Source organism: Miniopterus schreibersii (genome assembly GCF_964146895.1).
Source record: "Miniopterus schreibersii genome assembly, chromosome: 4".
Taxonomy (NCBI): domain Eukaryota; kingdom Metazoa; phylum Chordata; class Mammalia; order Chiroptera; family Miniopteridae; genus Miniopterus; species Miniopterus schreibersii.
In genome coordinates, this window is record NC_138105.1 from 72,224,903 (window position 1) to 72,243,057 (window position 18,155).

Sequence of the window (18,155 nt, forward strand, 5' to 3'; positions counted from 1 at the left end):
TGGAGGGATCAAGTAGAGAGAAAAATATAAATGCTTTAATATTGCTTATCAAGGTACAATTTACCCAAATGTTCTAAGAAAACAAGTTTTTAAAAATCAGCAATATTTTGAACAAAATCATAAGAATAATTATCTTCAGTTTATTCAGTCCCACAAATAATTGGTTTATCCTGATTTGCCAGTATTTCTATGAATCCAGTTACTCCTTAGAGTTCTAGAAATTTTTATCTATTTTAAAAAATATTTTAAAATTTATTTTTAGACAGAGAGGAAGGGAACAGGGGAGAGAGAAACACTGATGTGAGATCGGCTGCCTCCTCGCACGCCCTGCAGGAGATGGAGCTGGCAACCCGGGCATGTGCCCTGGCTGGGAATTGAACCAGCAACCTTTCAGTGCACAGGATGATGCTCAACCAACTAAGCCATACTGGTCAGGGCCAATTTTTATCTACTTTAAAGGTAGGATCTGAAATTTTATTCTCTGAAATTATTGCCTTTTAAAATTTATTTAAATATATTTTATTGATTTTAGAAAGAAAGGAAGGGAGAGGGAGAGAGAAACATTGATGGGTTGCCTCCTGTACTCACCCTACTGGGGACTGAACCTTGTTAAAATCTGGGGATGTGCCCTGGTTGGAAATCGAGTCAGCAACCCTGTGGTGCCTGGGACCATGCTCAACCAACTGAGCCACACCACCAGGGCCCAAAATTCATATTTTAGAATAAGTCAGATGTGACAGTTTTGCAAATGCATTAGAGTAAAACAATGATTGCCTCCAAATGACAAAAAATACTTAAAATAGCATGGTTATAGATCTGATTATAAGGCAGTTTGCTTATTTTGTAACAACATTTTAAGATAACACTCAGAATTACAAATGAAAGTATATCAGACTAAGAAATTCATTAATTTGTTCCCCACTGTCAGTTGTACCTGGGGTTCCTGTGTGGAAATCATAGTTGGTTTTGAAAGATCGAAGGGAGAGCTTCCTGCCTTTTCATTTGCCATTAAAATGACCACTGCTTTACTATCTATGTGCCTTGCTTTTCCTTTATTTCTTTTTTCCCATTTCCATTTCCTTCTTCAGTATTTCTCCTCCAATGTCCTTTTTCCTGTAATATATGTGTCTCTTTCTTTTACCCTTTTTCATCTTTTTCACTTCCTTAAATTCTTCCTCTTTGCTTCTCCCCTCTACACAATTCTTCTTCAACTAACACAGACCCTCTGCAACTTGCACAAACCTTCTGCAACTTGCACAAACCCTTTGTGACTTCACTAGTCCCTTTCAGTTTATTTTTTCTTAACTTATTCAAAAATAACCAACTTTAGGACAATCTACTTTCAATTCTATATTACCAAAACGATATAGTTTCCTTTTAACTTAATTAGAATTCTCAATTCTTAGAAACCTTGATTTTTAGTGACAACTAAAAGCAAGCAATTAGTATTCATGTTTTGTATGTTTTTAAAAAATATGTGTTTATTGATTTCAGAGAGAGGAAGGGAGAGGAAGAGAGAGCGAGAGAAAGATCAATGATGAGAGAGTCATTGATCGGCTGCCTCCTGCACGCCCCTGACTGGGAATTGAGCCCGCAACCCAGGCATGTGCCCTGGCAGGGAATCGAACCTCGATCTCCTGGATCCTAGGCCGACGCTCAACCTCTGAGCCACACCAGTCAGACACAATTAGCATTCTTTACATTGGCAAATTTATGAACACATTTCATAACTATCAGAAGCAGGCTTTCTTTTCATTGGAAAATACACTTACATTTTTAAGAGGCATAATAGACATAACAGACATACCATGACCTTGGCAGTTGTTAGGAGGCTGGAGAAAAGACGGAGGAGGTGTGGAGACTGCAGTCCCTGCGGCTTGTTCGGGGCCTCCAGAGGTTTAAATTTAAAAGTACTATTTTTTCCCTTATATTAAGGTGGGGCAATGGTCCCTGCTGCTTCCACAGCCTGCATAGGGTTTTTGGGTGGTATTAATTTCCCCATTGTTCCGAACCACTGTGGTTCCCGAGCCTCCAGGAGAAATATTTAGAGCGTTTAAAAGACTTACTTCATCACATTTTTCTTTCACTCTCTGGGAGGGGAGTGAGACCTTTTCCCCCTCTTTGAATCATGAATTAGATCTTTCTGAGTAGAATTCTTATGAAGTAGCAACATGAAAGCTTGCACGTTAGAGATCTTATCCTATTTACCAGACAATTGCAAAATAGTAATAACAGACAAACAGGAAGGAGCAAGCAGCTATATAGCAGTATGATTCCTATGCAAATTTCTCTAAGCAACAACATTCCAAATTAAAAACACATCCAGTAAGACAATCCACAGATATAGGCAACAAGAAAAGCAAACAATACCCCAAAATCCAAATACCAAAACCAAAAGAGCACTTCAACCAAATCCCACAGCGGGGGAACCGGGGGTTGTTCTGTCACTGAGCATGCCAACTGCTGTGCGGCACTGCTGATTTCTACGAAATCCCAAACGGTTCAAAGAACCCCAAATGGTGGGGCAGGGGTCCTGGTCATGCACACCAGAGACTACCCAGTTTTGGAGTCTGTCAACTCCCCAAAGATCTGTTTCCTTTCACCAGCTAGGCATAGCAGGCGACCAACACCTAGAGAGTGAAGGACAGTCCCCGAGTAAAATCACTCGGCAGTTGCTAGGGACTCCTAAGTTCTCTCAGGGGGCCAGTCAGCCTCAGGGAGCCTGGGGAACCCCCTCCAAAGTCCAGGGACTTAACAAAGGGGAGCTCCCACGACCCCCTGGCTGGCTCACCGAAACTGTAGCTGGAACCGGAGTCTGGCTGCCTGCTGCCACAAAAACCAAACTCATTAGACAGATGCTGGTGACAAGGGAAGAGGTTCTATTCAAGTGCCAGTCAGCTGAGGAGACGGGGGACTCTTGTCACAAAGCCCATCTCCATGTCAGGGCAGGCAGAGGTTTTCATAAGGAGGGAGAGGCAAGAGCAAAGGAGTCAAGGGAAGGGGCTTGAAAAGTTCTCTATGCACAGGCCGTTCTGGCCCAGTGATGGCCTCGTGTGCGCCACCCTGGCCTTCCACATCCTGGGTTCTTGTCATCCTGGTTCTACGTTTGAAGGTCAGCAAAGCTCCCGGAACTGGGATGACTGAAGGCGGGAGTCTGTATCTTCTGAAGTTAGTTCCTAGGATTCTTACACAAACATGCTGTTTATCTACAAGCTGCATATGAGTCAGGCATCTACAGAAACAATGTCAAAGGAATAGTGGGTTGGGTTATAATTTTCCACTGTTACCCTTCCTTTGCCACTGTAATTTCTTTCCTAAACCCATTTCTTCTACAAATTATTTCTTCCACCTCTGGGATTTTATAAATAAATGTTCTCTTATAGTTTGAAGTCTTGGCTCTGAATTCTTTCCTAGCCAGAACTCAAGTACTGAGGTTGCTGAATCGAGGTGTGGTCTGACCCCATGGGTGTAACACCTGGTGCCGTTTCTGCGGCCCACAACGCGATGGTGCCGTGCCCGGCGGGCGTGGCTCAGAGGTTGAGCTTGGACCTAGGATCCAGGCGATAGGGGTTCGATTCCCGGTCAGGGCACATGCCTGGGTTGCGGGCTCCATTTCCAGTCCAGGTCATGTAGGAGGCAGCCAATCAATGACTCTCTCATCATTGATGTTTGTATCTCTCTCTCTCCCTCTCCTTTCCTCTCTCTGAAATCAATAAAGATATATTTAAAAAACAAAAAAAACAAACAAAAAAACACACCCCAAAAACATTATAGTGCCGTGACTCAGATTGCGTGGCAAGATTCCAGAGAAGCCCACTCAGGACTACCTTGCAGTCGTGGACCAGTGCTAGGTACCAGCAGGGACCCACTGTGCCCCACCAGCTCCTCACTTTGCATCCAGTGGACTTGGGTGAGTTTCTTTGAATTCTAGACCTCTTTGTTTTAAGGTAAGAGGCTGACTTTCTTTTAGCTGCTTTATTTTGAAATACTCAAGGTGGAGCTAAGGGTTAAGGGTTCAAAGACCCTAGGCTATAGATAAGAATCGAGATAACTAAGGAAGAGAGAGAAAAAATGGATGGCTGCTTTATAACTTTGGCTTTTCAATTGGGATTGCTTTCTGAGGGTCTGAACAAAACCTTTTGCTGGATAAATGAGAGCCTTAAACTCATTCAACTATGAAGGACCACCCAGCAGTTTCTAATCTTCCTAGAGAAGGTTGATAGGATTTGCCCTCAGGACCCAGCAGACATATATAGGTCACCTGGAATCTTCTCTGATCCCCTGTGGGTTTCCTGTCTTTTAAAACATCTTTTTTGCATTCTCCCTAAGGTCACTGAACCCCAGGGAATGTGACCACCCTCAACTCCTTTTACACTCTTCTAACCATCTTTTCTTTCTTCCAACTTCTAAGAAAGCCTCAAGGATAACAGGGACCATCCCTTCCCTTGAAGGGGCAGCTGCTTTCTCTCTCCTAGGCCTCCTAAGGGACCAGGGCTTTTGGGAACATGAAAGGCAGGGCAAAGGTCACTGGCCAGACAAGTGGAGACTAGAGTTGTAGGATGAGTTTTCAATCCGAGGCCACGGACATATTTGGCACCCCTTGTATGGACAGAAACGATAGGTAAGACTTCCGCTAAGGCTAGCTAAATCCAGAGTCAGACAAGCAGGGACACCTCACTTGGGATTGGCTTTGTGTAGAGTGGAGTCCACCTATATAAGTGGAGCGAGTCCACTGTTACAGTGCCCAGCCATGACTGTGACCACTGGTAACTCTGCCCTCAGAACATGGGTTAACACTTTATACCTGGGTGGCATCCAGATGGCAGGTAAGGAACGAAGGTTTTTTTCTTGAGAGATGGCCAGGAAAGAACAAGACATTTGGGGAACCTCAAAAACTTGAGGAATTTACCCAAGTCTATACATATTTCAGGCAAACCTGATGGCAGCTAGATGGCTCCGTTTCTTTGCCCTAAGGGGCTAATTAAAGCTCAGTCATGGGATTCTGGCAAAGCAGACTGAAGAAAGCCTATATAATCAATTGCTATTCTTCTTGTGTTTATGCAAATAATCAGGCCAAATTGAAACTGGACTTAATACAGTAAATAAATTGGTCTTAATATGGCTCTTTAATAAAAATGAGGGTAATTTTAGGGGGAAAATTATGTTTCAGTAGACTCTATAATACACAGTTGTAAACATTAGACTCCAGTTCAATTAAAAGCTTTGTATTTTTCACCTATAAACTGAACTGGATCCTAAATTTTTCTAATTTTCTTAAATATTTGGCTAAAACCCTCCAAACTAATGTTTCATTTTTCTCCCATCCTTTGACTTAGAATTAGTGAGAACTAAAACATTTTTTCTTCCACCAGACCATTTGTATAATTCTTGCTGTTTTAACTTTTGCCCCAATATTAATATTTGTAACATTTTGTCTCCACCAGGTTACAAGCCCTACTTGTATTCACGGAAAAACATCTCTAGACACCATCACCATCTCCTTCTGTGCCCAGGCTTCATCATCCCTGTGACAGAGAGCAAGGATCTCTTGGCTCTGAAGGAAAACTTCACCCTCTTCAGCAGGAAGCAGCTACAGAAGAGACCCTGTGCCCCTTTCTCTGAAAGAGTTCAGAGTCAAGATCCTAGATGGGGGCTTATGGTAGGCAGTTAGCAAGGACGATGGGCCAGGTACAGAAAGTCACCAGGGAGGAAAGGCCTGGAAGCCTAGCAAAAGACAATTGTAGGGTGGGACCTTATTCCCAGGGTGATCTTTCCTCCCCTAGCATGTCACTGGTCTTATGGTTTGGACGCCCTTTCTTCCCCAGAGGCCTCAGTTGTATTTCAGCTCCAGGGCCAGAAAAGCAGCCAAACCAGACAAGCAATGCCACAGCTGACTTCAGGACCAGCTGACCCCAGCTGAACTGAATAATGACCCCCTACCCTGATGGTGATCAATCAATCAGTGGAGACCCCGACCCTGAAAGGACACACCTGGAAAGCTGCTGGATATTCTATTGAGACCTCCCCTGGGACCTCTCCTAAAATCTCCACCCTTAAAACCCTTAGGACAGAGGACCCAGAGTGCCCTCCCTCCCGGGAGCCTGCCTATGCCTTTCCCTACACCCTTCCTCTTCCCCTTCCCCTCAACGAGTCACCTTTACCTTCCTCACTCCTAAGCTCCAAGGGCCATTCCTTTGCCTCTATAACTTGTTTCCTAAGCCCATTTCTTCTATGAATTACTTCTTCTACCTCTGTGTTTTATAAATAAATGTTCTCCTATAGTTTGAGTCTTGACTCTGAATTCTTTCCTAGCCAGAACTCAAGTACCAAGGTTGTTGAACCCAGGTCTGGTTTGACCCTATGGATGTAACACCTGGTGCCATTCCTGCCGCTCACAACAAAAGGATGTTATACTGTGACAAGGGAGGACATAGGTGGGTGACCAGCAAGCAGGCTTTGGCCAGGCAGGCCCATCTCAGAGATGAGAATGTATGTATGAGGTCTGCTGGATCCCTGGACATTCATCATGCTGTGAGTCATGACACTGTCCCCAAAGGTCAGGAAAGGCTGGGAGATAGAAGTTGATGCTGTGACTAGTCTGGGGGTGGGTGGTCTACCCTTGATTTGTACTGCTTCATTGGGAGGTTGGAGCCTATGTCCCCAGAAATTTTCAACAGAAACTGGTGAATTTGGAGCAGATGATTCCAAGATCTGGAGAAGCAGGCTTCAGACCCCACATGGCCACGCAGAGAGCTGGTCCATTCCTATGCCAAGTCCAGAATCTCACACATCCTAACGGAGCTGAGAGCTGTTTTCCCACGGATCTGAGACAAGATCCCAGGCATCTTTCCCAGGCTGCTATGAGAGAACTTGACCCTTCAAGAAGGACTGGATGATCATGGGAAGACCCAGGGCCTGGCTGGAGAGGAGTTCTGGACACCCACCTGCCTGCCCAGGCTTATGCTCTCTTGGTGAGGTGGTCAGGAGCCAAGCAAGAGACCCCTGCACTAGGAACACCCTCATCAGCACTGTCCAATAGAATTTTTTATGCTGAAACCCTTGAAAAATGGCTAGTGTGACTGAGGGACTGAATTTTTAATCATACTTAATTTTAATTAATTTGTGATTAAATGGAAGTAGCCAGATGTGACTACCAGTACTGTATTGGACAAAGCAGCATTTAGCTGAAGACCCAGACTGGAGGTAGAAGCCAGGAACAGGAAGGTCAGAGTTCATGGTTTGGCGGGGCTGATTTTGGCAAGAAAACTGAGGCCCCAGGGAAGGGAGAGAGAACACTCAGCATCTAGCTCCATAGAGTAAAGGCATCCCTGGTTTCCTGGGGTCAAAATGCTTGCTCACATGTGCACACTCATGCTTGTGTGAGTATATCGGTTGGTGTGCCCCAGGGCACCCACAGATGCACTTATGTGAGATCTAGGAGTTCCAAATCTATGCATGATCCAGGAGGGCACCTGTGTACGTATGCAGTATGGACTCCCAGGTATACTCAGGACAGCGAGCGAGGGCCACTAGTGCAGCAGGTCTTGCAAGAAGGCCCACATGTACTGGTGCATTACTTCAGGGTGGCTCTGTGGGATCCAGTGCCCCGCGCCTGGCAGGATGTGGGCCTCCAGCCGGCCGGGCACAAAACGGCTGCTGATGGCTCCTACCAGCCCCTGCTCGAAGTAGGTGTCCTTCTCCCCCCACAGCAGTAGGGTGGGCGTGGCCAGCTCCTGGGGCTCCAGAGGGAAGTTCCTATGGCCAAGACAGACAGGCAGAAGGATGGCTGCCCCCATCCCCTTCCCCACCAACTCTCCTGAGCTTCTGCCTGGGTCTGGACTTACCTGAAGATGTTTCGGTAGTAATTGAGGGGCCCAGTGAGGCCACTGGGCTGTGAGAAGTCATAAAGGAAGGCCTCAAGTTCACTGGGGTTTAAGTGTGGAATGCCCCTCTTGTGGTGGGTGAGGGTGGTCTTCAGGATCTGGGAACACAGCAAGACTCTGGCTTCAGTTCTCAGTCTACCCAGATGCAACCAACTACCCTCCATCCACCCTACTCTGGGCCTTCACCCCACTTCACCTGGAAGTCAGACATGGCCAGCAACTTCTCCGGCAGCCAGGGAAGCTGGAACAGGAACACATAGTTGGAACGGAAGAATTGGCCAATGTGGCGCAATGAGTACTCTAGGGAGAGGGGAATGCAGACATGAGGCCTGGGCCTGGGGTGGCTCCACACCCTTGCATCCCTATACACACCCTAGTTAGGCATACAGATGTACCAACACTCAGGAATGCAACTGCTGCCTGCTTGAGCCTGTGAAGATACCTGACATCCACCTTCACCCTGGCATCAGCTTCCCTCCCTGCTGAGTAGTCACTGTACCTACAGAAGTGGGGACCTCCCTCTGCAGCTCCTGGGAGCCCCCACAGCCACTGTTATGCTTCCCTTGCCCAGGCCTCCTTCATTCAACAAATATTTATTGAGCACCTATTATGTACCAGGCCCTGTTCTAGACTTTGGAGACACAGTAGTGAACGGGACAGATAAAACTCCCTTGCCCTCAGGGAGCTGACAGTCTAGAGATGGAGACAGGCAAGAAACAACAATGAGAGAGAGAGAGGAGAGAGAGAATGAGCATGCAGCTATGATTACAACCCTGGGAATTAAAATCAGGTGATGTGATGAACACTGAGTAGTCAGAGATGGCATCTTATGCTATTGTATTTGCTTAGTTACCTATGCCTTCACTGCTAGAAGAAAGCCATTTAACCTCTCTCAGTTTCCCCAACTGGACCATGGGGATAATAACTCCTTCATAAGCCTAGGAGGCTTGTGAAGGTTAAGATTGGGAGTGCCACAGGGGAAGGGACCCAGGTTCACTGCTGAGCCCCCAGTCCCTGGAGTGTTGACTGGTAGGTGGAGAAATGTAGACACAAACACACACCCCTTCAAACAGACACATCCCAGTGTCCTGGACTCCCTGACACACCTTGATACACCGACATGGGGGCAGCACTGACCACCACCATCCGTTCAACCATGGATGGGTAGTAGATGGAGAAATTCCAGGCTAGGAGTGCACCCCAGTCATGGGCCACAAGAATACACTTGGAGTAACCTGGGGGATCAGAGGAAATGGAGTAAATGAGATACCAGGCAGAGGTGAGTCAGGGGTGGGAGAGGCCAGGGCTAGGATAGGGGCATATCCCCACCCAGGCCCAGGATGACATCCTGAATGTCCGCCATCAGCAAGTCGACAGTGTAAGAGTCCACATCCCTGGGTGCATCGGAGGAGCCATATCCACGCAGGTCCACAGCCACCACATGAAAGCGGCTCTGGAACTCCCGGAGCTGGTAGCGCCAGGAGAACCTGCCAAGCAGGCAGAAGAGGGAGGGACGTTGAGTCAGGGTCCCCAAGCTGCACCTCCGCCCTACACCCAGTAGAGGCCTTTAGCTACCCCACCTTCCTACTCTGGATTTCTCAGAAAGGAGGATGGGGAACCCCAGGCCCAAGGCGAGGTTACTGGGCCCTGGATCACCGGCAGTGTTAACAGATTCCTTTCATCCCTTAGGGCGTCTGGTCCCTGGGTGCTTGTATAGACCTCTGTCCCACAGCGCCCCATCTGGGCCCTATCTTTGCGCCCCAGTCTACCCAGCCCTCATCCTTTCTGCTGGGTACCCTGGTGGTACACCTTCCCACAGCCCGTGCACCCAGGCCTCTGGGCCTCAGACATACCAGTTCTGGGGGAAGCCGTGCAGAAAAAGCATGAGGGACCCATTGCTGCGTCCAGCGGAGACATAGTGCAGGCGCAGGCCGGAGCTCTGGGGGAGGCACAGTATGAGATCTGGGGAAAATCCTCTTCCTTGTGCTTGAAACCCTCCCTTCCAACACCCCCTCCCGACTCCATCCCGGCCTTGTGAGGCTTAGATTTGGATTCAAACATTTGCACTCAGCTCACCATGCCACAGCCCCACCTCTCCGGCTGCTCGACGCCCGCAACCCCGAGGGAGCTCAGCGCACTCACCTTGAGTGTCAGGAAGCAGTGCTCTCCTAGCGCGGGGTCGCTCAAGCAGGCGGGTGGGGTGCGCCGGGGAAGCCCGCAGCAGCCGCGCCGCGGCCGGCACAGCACGTGTGTGAGCGCAATGCAGCCATAGACCACTGCGGCCACCAGCGCGGCGGTGAACACCAGGATCCACATGCAGGCGCGCAGCAGCTTCAGAGTGAGGCGCGACGGCGCCAGTAGTGCTGTCACCACCAGCTCCGGCATGTCTCCGCGTCCTGGGACAACCGTGCGGCCGTCGGGGCTCTCGGCCAGGGGCGCGAGCAGCAGGGGTGAGGCGGGGTCCGGGCTGCGTAGCCCACCGCCTTTGGCCTGGGGTCCCTCCGTGCCGTCGGGGCTTGCGGAACGCACGGAGAGAAGGACGGGTGGCTCAGGACAAAACGGCCACCGCACACAACTTACCTGAGTGCCAGGTGAACACCTGGGCGCGACGGCCACTGGGAACCAGGCTAGGGTGCTGGGATGGAGCCTGCGAGGACCAGGCTTCGGTGGGTGGGGAGGAACCTTGGAGCGAAGGGGTGGGCGTGGCTTAATAAGTGGGCGTGGCCTAGTAGGACTCTCGCAGCAGGTGTGTGAGGGTTTAAACTCTAGAGGAAGACTAAAGTTCTGCACGACCTGGAAAGAGGGGGAGTCCGGGGTGAAACGGGAGGAACCTGGAGCGAAGGGCGGGGCTCTGAAGGGTAGGTGTGGCCTACGAGCCGGAAGGGTGGACCCAACCTGGCCCAGGAGCTTTGTAAGGGTTGGGGGCGCGTCTTAGGGGTATGGGCAGAGAGAAGGCGGAGCCAGAGAAGGCGGGTCTAACGTTGGATGGAGAAGGACTGAGCGAGAGGGCTGGGCCAATGAGTTGGGGGCAGGCCTGGATCTGGGCCAATGAAACGAGGGGGCGGTGCCAGGAATCAATATGGCGGGTCGAGAGGACTCGGAAATGGGAGGGTGGGGCAGACTGTGCCACCGCAGAGATTAGGAGGGCAGCGCGGGCGATTGCCGCGGCCTGAGGAGGCCTCGGGAGCCCCAGCCGCAGCCTCCCGGGAGTTCCCCGACCTGGAGCGCGCGGCTCACCCCTCGGCCTGGCTCCGAGAGACCTAACAAGCGCCTTCACCTAGCCCTGGTTCCAACGGCGCGTCCTGCAGCCTCGACCCCGCGCTAGCCTCCAGTTGGCCAGTGGGCCCGTCGACCCGCCCCTGCACAGCTGTGATTGGACTGCAGCGGTCACTTTGGAGTGCTGGCTACAGGTCCTGCCCGAGAGCCAATCCGCAGGTGAAGTTCGGGCTCCGCGGTAGCTGCCAGCGTTGGAGAAGATACTTTGGCCCCTCGGAGGACCGGGCCTGTGGAGTCACTGGGACTGTGGCCGGAAGAGGAAGCAGGGCCAGGCCGGGCGAGAGGCTTCTTCCACCTCATTTTGCAACCTTCCCCCAAGATCGTGAATATCTCAGTCACTTATTTAACCCTTGTAAAACCCCATTATGTGTAGGTACTATTATCACACCACTGTATTACGAAACCACGAACCTGCAATTTGGGGATTAAGTCATGTGCCTTAAGTCATACGCCTGGCTAAAGAGCAATCCAGGATTTTGAGAAAAGGAGCAATCTTGGGTTCCATCTCTCCTGCCCTTCGGCAGTCATTGGAACGCTCATAGCTTTCTGTTGGTATCCTAGGTATCTCTTAATGTGCCAGTTTCTTGATTAGCAATTTGGGATATTATCCATTGACTCTATCATGTCACCACAACTGGACATGCTGTTTCCGTCTGTAGTTTTTCTATTGGTTCTTCTAACTTGAAACACTCCACTCATCCCTTTTGTCATCTCTCGGCCTCCTTCCACCTTCCACTGTTAACCTTACCTTTGTATTGTCAACACTGAACATTATACTGTCCTGGGACCATAATTAAGTCCCTGAGTTGCTACTTAAAGGGGAATAGTGGTTTATGTGGTTTGGCCTCAGTAAACAATGCACTCAGTTAAGTAGCTATGATTACACTGCCTGAGCTGTACAAACATTTGTTCTCCCTGCACTTAACGTACCTTTTTTCCCTTGCATGATTAGCCTGTCATAGATTTGGTTTCTTTTACTTTCCATAAAGTCAATTCTCTCGACCACTTGACAACTCTGGTATCCCTCCTGAGTTCTCTAATCTGCATGGCTGGTGGGCATCTGGGGACATTCCTTCTTCCTCTGCTACACAACACTGACTCTCACATCCCCACCCCCAACCCCCAGCTCTACCCTCAAACAAAAAGACAGCAGTAGTCACAGGATGGTAATTTTATATTCAGTACAAATGTTTATTTTTGCAATGAGAACTGCACAAAAAAAAAACCTTTAGTATATAAGTGAAAAGTCTACGAATTCCTTTCTACAAATGTCTAAAGTGTTTAATACAAGTCTCAGATTCACTGACATAATTATTGGCCAAGCGATCCGTGCATACAGTACAGTGGGGGCTTGTATACACCTCTCACTCTTTTATAAGACTAAGATTTCTCGTACTGTGGGAAGGATTGGGGAATGGCCAGAGAAATTAAATAGATCCAAGTTCTAATTACAACCCAGTTAGAGAAACACCTATGAGGGAGGTGTGGAGAGGGCCATGGCAGAATTCACTCTTTAGAAGGTGTAGACAACCATTTCTCCAGTCGGACCTGGCCTGGGGAAGTTTCGGAACAAAACACAGAACAAAAATGAGGGTGTGGGATGGGATAGAAAATACTCTGAAGAACCAAAATATAAGTCGTACTTGAACCAGCACAGTGGTATGTGAGGAAGTGCCTGGAAGGTGAGGGCAGGTTTGCAGAGGGGTGGTGGTGGTGGTGCTCTGGCTGGATGCCGAACTACACCTAACAGGGAGGTTTGGGAGATCCCAAACACAATACACCGTGCCTTTCTAGTTAAAAAAGGGGAATATAGGTTAATAAACAGTGCTAGAAATGTTTCAGTCAGTATCTGTGCATACATATAAGTGATATACTTTCATCTTACATCCTAGGGCCTGCTCCTGGGTACTGAGCTTACCTTGTCACTACTGATGGGCACCCAGGATGGCCACCTGGTGGGTTCTCTCTGGCAGAAATGTGTGGGTGCTCATTTGCATGTGAGGGAGGATCCTAGTTGGGAAGATGTACACTTATCTAAGAATATCTGGTAACCCTGAGCTTAAACGAAAGGAATTAGGTAGAGGGAGGCAAGATGAGAGAAGTTGCCCAAATCCCCTGGTGAGTGGGGGACAAGGATGTAGGAGAGTGGAGAATACTGTCTGGAGTCTGGCCAGGTTCTGCTGGAGCACGGCTTCCCTGCCTAGGAAGGAATGGGTATCTGGGCTCCCTGTCAGCTTCAGCTTAGGACGGCAGGGACAGATCATGGGAAATAAGCTAGGTGACCCCTGGTGGGAGTTATTATACAGACATGATTTGGGGTCCAGAGACTCCTGGGCCTACCCTAGACAACAGGAGGTTCACAAAGAAATGTCAGGGAGACGCCAGCATTAAAAAAAGAGAGATGTGTTTATTCCATGATCAGTACAGACCAAATGCATATTCACTGTATGAAAGTCAAACCAGTCACTGACTCCAGAGTATGGCCAACACTGAGGCACCAGTGTTGAGGTGTAGAGTGGGTTCTCATGGCACGCGTAACCTCACCAAGGGTTCCAATTATAAAACTTAAAAAAAAGTGGGGGAAGTGGCAGCTGGCTGGGAGGGCAAGCACTGGGTTGGTGCCGGGCCTGGAGCCTCTGCCTCAGTCTGTGGCCCTGGCACTGCCTTGAGCCCTGGCCTGACCCTTCCTTTTCTGGTAAAAAAAAACAACTCAAACAGATTTAACATTAAAAAACAAAGAAGCCAATGAATGGGGCTGGGAAAAGAAAACACAGCTTTCTGGTTTTATAATTAAAAATAGACTAATAAAGTTTGAAACTGAGTACAATGTAGGCAGTTTTTTTGTGTTTTGTGGTTTTTTGAGGTTTTTTTACACCAGTTCGGTGCAGTCACCAACTTCAAATAAAGATATGCCAACTATGTTTCACTATACAGCCACAGTCACACACTACCCACAGCGCGGTGGCAACTGCTGCCCAATGAGGAGAGGATTACACCGTTTTGGAGATAAGCAGTGCCATTGTGTTTGGAGGAGAAGAGAGAATTAAAAATAAAATAGAATCCAACAAAAAATATATATATATATATATAGAAAAAAAAACCCAGAAACACAGGTGGGAAGGAACTGACTTTGGTTGGTGGCCTCATTCACCAGGCGAGGCTGGCCCACACGCACGTGACAGTCACCTCGCTCTGGATTGCCATGGACACACACACACCTCCACGGCACTATTCCCTTTTGCACAAGCGAACACTTACAGAGAGCGGCTCTCGATTAAAGGCTTGTGGGGGGAGGGTAGGGGTGGGATCTGTTCAAGGCAAAGTCAGTGCCAGCAAGGGGGTGGGCCGGTGCCCTCTTCCGCCTCCAGCTCACTAGGGCCTGCCCTGCTGTCCTGGGGTCAGGCATCTGGGGCTGGGGTGTGGGGAAGGACTCCCGGCAGGCAGGACGTCATGAACGTCATGTTTTCGGGGACAGAAAACCAGTCATGGTGGCGGCAGCGACGGTGTCCTGTGTATACTGTGTAGACATTTGGCGGAGAGTAGGGCCTCTGCCCGCACGCGGGGACGCAGACTTGGGTCTAGCCGACACTTGCTCGTGGTGAGACGTGCTCTGAGCTGATATTCTGTGAGGGTGTCAGGACGTCTGGCTGGCTGTAAGGCAGACGGCTCTGCAGTCCTTAGCTGCCCGTCAGGCCTGCCCCGGCATAGCATGCACGAGGGCCAGGTCCGGAGACAGGTCATGGACACTGCTACCGCCTCTGCTGCCGCCCCTAACACTATGTAGAGTCAACTTTTTGCCAGAAAATCAAAGTCAGAAGTCACCTAGGTGGTCTCAGAAAAGATTTTCTTCAAATATTGACAATAGGTCACTCTGGAAATTCATGTCAATGGTAGCTGCCATCTGGAGGGAAAAGGAGGGAAGGAGTCAGGGAGAGAACTCCCACTGCTCCAGTATCGGCTGCTCCCATAGGGCCCACTCCTTGGAACCTCGTGGCCCAGAGGCCAGCAGGTGTCAAACAAGCAGGCACACTGCTCCAAGCATCCACCTGATGGTATGCCTGCCTGCCCCACTTCTCAGAGTGACACTCCCACCCCTCTCTGGATTCAGGGTCCCCTTTCCCAACTCCTTTGGGGCTGGACTCCTGCCCTGGGGTTCCCCACCAGGGCCACTGACTCACCGCTTCCCGGCGCCTTCGCTCCTGCTCCCGCTTTCGGGCCAGCTCCCGCTGCTGGTCCAGCATGGATTGAGGCTGGGAGCTCTGGGCCTGGGGGGCGGCGGTGGCTGCGGCCACTGCGGCCGCCTGTTGTTGTTGTTGCTGCTGCTGCTGCTGCTCCTGCCTCTGCTGCTGCTGCTGCTGCTCCTGGCGCCGGCGTGCCTCTTCGTGGGCTCGCCGGGCCTGTTCCAGTGCGTCCTCATCCTCACGGCTCCTGAGCAGAGCAGGGCTCCAGGTCAGCCTGGGGCCCGGGACTCCCCAGGAGCCCCCGCCCGAGGAGCCCGTGCCCACCTCATGCGCTCCTGCCGCAGTCGCTCCTTCTCCTTCTCTGCATGCTCAGCCTGCGCCTTCAGGGCCTTCTCACGTTCCTCTTTCTCACGGGCAGCACGTCTGAACTGCTCAAAGCTGTCACTTGATGACTTAGCTGTGGAGGATGGGGTGGTGGGGTGCTTCTGCACCAGGCTAGCCCAGGAGCCCATGTTCTTGATTTTAAGGTCCTGTGAGGCAGAGAGACCACCGGGTGGGTGAGGGGGCCCTGCTGCCATGTGGACACCTCCCTGGGGTGGGGGTGGGGAGTGAGGAGCACTTGTGGGCCCAATGACCCTACCTTTTTAGGTGCTACTGGTGTTTTCGGCTCCTGTTTCTGTTTGTCCTTGTCGGGAGCCCCTGGTGGGGGCGCATTCTGCTCAGGGGGCCGGATCACAGGCCTTCCAACATCCACAGGTTTCATCTCTGGCCCTGGAACACAAATAGCCTATGGGCCCGGGTCCCCCACCTGGGTGGGCAAGATGGGCTTGCTGGCCCATAAGCAGCTCACATTCAGCCCTGGCAGGGAGTAGAGAGGACACTCACGCTGGGGCAAGTGGACGGGGGCCTTGATGCTCTCCGGGTGCTTGGGGGGCTCCGGCCGCAGCGAGGGGCTGAAGGGCTCGCTGCGGATGATGGGTGAGTGGATCTTCTCCTCCTTCACCACCACCAGGGGCTGGGGCTGGGACTGGACCACAGAGGCCGCTCGCAGCTCCTGGGACGGCACAGGCACGGCGGCCGGTGAGGCGGGCAGGCGGCTTTGGCCCTGGCCCGTGCTTGGCCCTGGGGGCCGAGGCCCAGCCCTGCTCTTTACCTGCTTCTTCGGCTGGACACTTTGCTGGGGTGGCGATTGGTGGGTCAGGCTCTGGAACTGTTGCATCTGGGGGGAATGTATCATAAGCGGGGAGGGGGCTTCGCGGAGGTGACCTAGGAGAGGGGACAAGGAGTACGTTAGCTGGACTGGTGTGGAGGCCGCTATTCCTGGGTCCAGTCTGGCCCCTTAACCCAACGGGAGCCCCACCATGGAAGCCCTGCCACAGGGGGCCTGTGGACCTGCTCAGTCAGGCTCTGAGCTCAGCATGGAGCAGGGCTTTGTAGAGCCATGCGCTCAGTCCCAGTGATTAAAACCTATGTGTCAGAATCATTAGGAAGCTTTGAGAAGTGCATAACCTGATATATTTGGTCCCAGGTGGGGTCTGGGGCTGAGTACTTTTTAAAAGCTCTCCAGATTGTTCTATGGCAATGCCTGGGTTAAATGCAAGGCACATCAATAACCTCACAGAGCAGGCAGCCTGGGTACTAGCTGTCCCCGTGTGGTACTAGTTGTCTAGCCGGCCTGCCTGCCTAGACAACTCCTTTGGGCCTAGGGCTAGCCTGGAACTGGCCTGCACCATAGCAGAATTAGAACAGGTCCTGAGCTTGTGGTTCTTACAGGAAGTGGGCAAGCCCACCTATCTTTATCCAACTAGTAGGTGGGGGAACCCAGGCAGTCACAGGGTACAAGCACCCTGCACAGGGCAGGAGCCCAGAAAGCCCCACTATTGGACCCTGGGAAAGGTGTGGCCAGGCACTGAAGCCTGATACCTTAGCTTCATTAGTGAGGAAACAGCCCTAGATCACAGTGGGCCAGCCCCTCAAGATTGGGTGGCTGAGGGAGCCACCAAATCTTGCCCTCAAGTCTTCCATCCACCCCAGCAAGGGGACACCCTCCTGTTTGAAGTCCTCACATGTCTTTGGCCAGCTCCACCATGGGACAAGCCACACTGTCCACAAAAGAAAGCCACCGCTCTGCAGCACCTGTGCTGCTGGTCCTGTCTCACGCCTTATAGTGAACCACCTAACTGGGGCTCGGCATACCGGCCCTGCCACCATCCGCCAGTAGAAACACCGTTAGGCCCTCCACAGGTCCCTTGGGCAGAGGAGTCCATTTTAGTGGTGCCTGGAGCTGACCATAAATGATTCCCCTGCACTCTCTCGAGTCAGAAAAGCTGTTTGGATATGACATGGTGGCAAGAACCAGCCTGTCCCTGTGCCCTGGCTCCCAGCCCCATGTGGCTGCCTCTGCCAACCTAAGTGCTAGATGGCCCTGGTCCAGGTTTGCCAGTCAGCTAGCCAGCCAGCCACACAGTCACACGATGGTGACAGCTTTCTGCCTGGGGTGGCTCTCTAGAGAGCACCTGAGGTTGACCAGGGTGATGGCAGGCTCTCAGGCCTATGATCTGTAGGAATCACCTGCCTGCCTGTGGCTTCCTCCACCACCACTTGGAGGGGAGACCCACTGGCGGTGCCTGAGAGCTGGCCCAGCGCCCAGGGATGTCTGCTGCGTTCCTTAGGATTCCAATGACTTAGCCTTTGACCCAAAGCCCTAGCTGGGCTCCAATCCACACGGCTCCCCGCGACCATCCCTGGCCATGGGAACTCAAGATGATATGGACCCAGGTGACCAGAGGGGACCTGCCCTGCCCTGCCCCCACTG

General features: G+C 51.1%; 3 protein-coding genes across 6 annotated transcripts in view; 1 reads left to right on the plus strand and 2 right to left on the minus strand.

Annotated features, from left to right (window-relative positions):
- Positions 1-18,155, plus strand: part of LOC308556324 (olfactory receptor 1f45-like) — a gene marked incomplete at both ends in the record, with an annotated part of 504,663 nt that overhangs the window by 181,734 nt on the left and 304,774 nt on the right.
- On the minus strand, positions 7,083-11,651 carry EPHX3 (epoxide hydrolase 3). 2 transcript variants are annotated; one of them, XM_081136794.1, is made up of 8 exons: positions 11,161-11,651; positions 10,026-10,676; positions 9,737-9,822; positions 9,213-9,370; positions 8,990-9,118; positions 8,080-8,183; positions 7,845-7,981; positions 7,083-7,755 (listed from the first exon to the last, which is right to left on the minus strand). In XM_081136794.1, exons 2-8 carry the CDS (start codon positions 10,266-10,268, stop codon positions 7,530-7,532), a joined length of 1,083 nt encoding a protein of 360 aa, XP_080992920.1. In that variant the 5' UTR covers positions 10,269-10,676; positions 11,161-11,651; the 3' UTR covers positions 7,083-7,529. The 2 variants fall into 2 exon arrangements, with proteins under 2 accessions (XP_080992920.1, XP_080992921.1); XM_081136795.1 differs by having other exon boundaries at positions 10,026-10,565; positions 11,121-11,651.
- BRD4 (bromodomain containing 4) overlaps positions 13,546-18,155 on the minus strand; it is a 75,925-nt gene continuing 71,315 nt past the window's right edge. For 2 of the 3 annotated variants that reach the window (XM_081136769.1, XM_081136771.1), the window contains exons 15-19: positions 16,226-16,606; positions 15,981-16,111; positions 15,665-15,870; positions 15,338-15,587; positions 13,546-15,060 (exon numbers count right to left, since the gene is read on the minus strand). In XM_081136769.1, coding sequence (XP_080992895.1) covers positions 14,992-15,060; positions 15,338-15,587; positions 15,665-15,870; positions 15,981-16,111; positions 16,226-16,606 — 1,037 coding nt within the window. In that variant the 3' untranslated portion in view covers positions 13,546-14,991. The remainder of the gene's footprint in view (positions 15,061-15,337; positions 15,588-15,664; positions 15,871-15,980; positions 16,112-16,225; positions 16,607-18,155) is intronic. The other variant, XM_081136770.1, reaches the window with a different exon arrangement.

What these genes read in the sequence shown, in the direction of transcription:
- EPHX3 (XM_081136794.1), bottom strand. Translation starts at nt 10,268, where the DNA reads ATGCCGGAGCTGGTGGTGACAGCACTACTGGCGCCGTCGCGCCTCACT. An exon ending in ACTGCTTCCTGACACTCAAG is followed by an intron (nt 9,823 to 10,025) that starts GTGAGTGCGCTG and finishes TGCCTCCCCCAG; the next exon opens with AGCTCCGGCCTGCGCCTGCA. An exon ending in TGGCCATGTCTGACTTCCAG is followed by an intron (nt 7,982 to 8,079) that starts GTGAAGTGGGGT and finishes CTGTGTTCCCAG; the next exon opens with ATCCTGAAGACCACCCTCAC.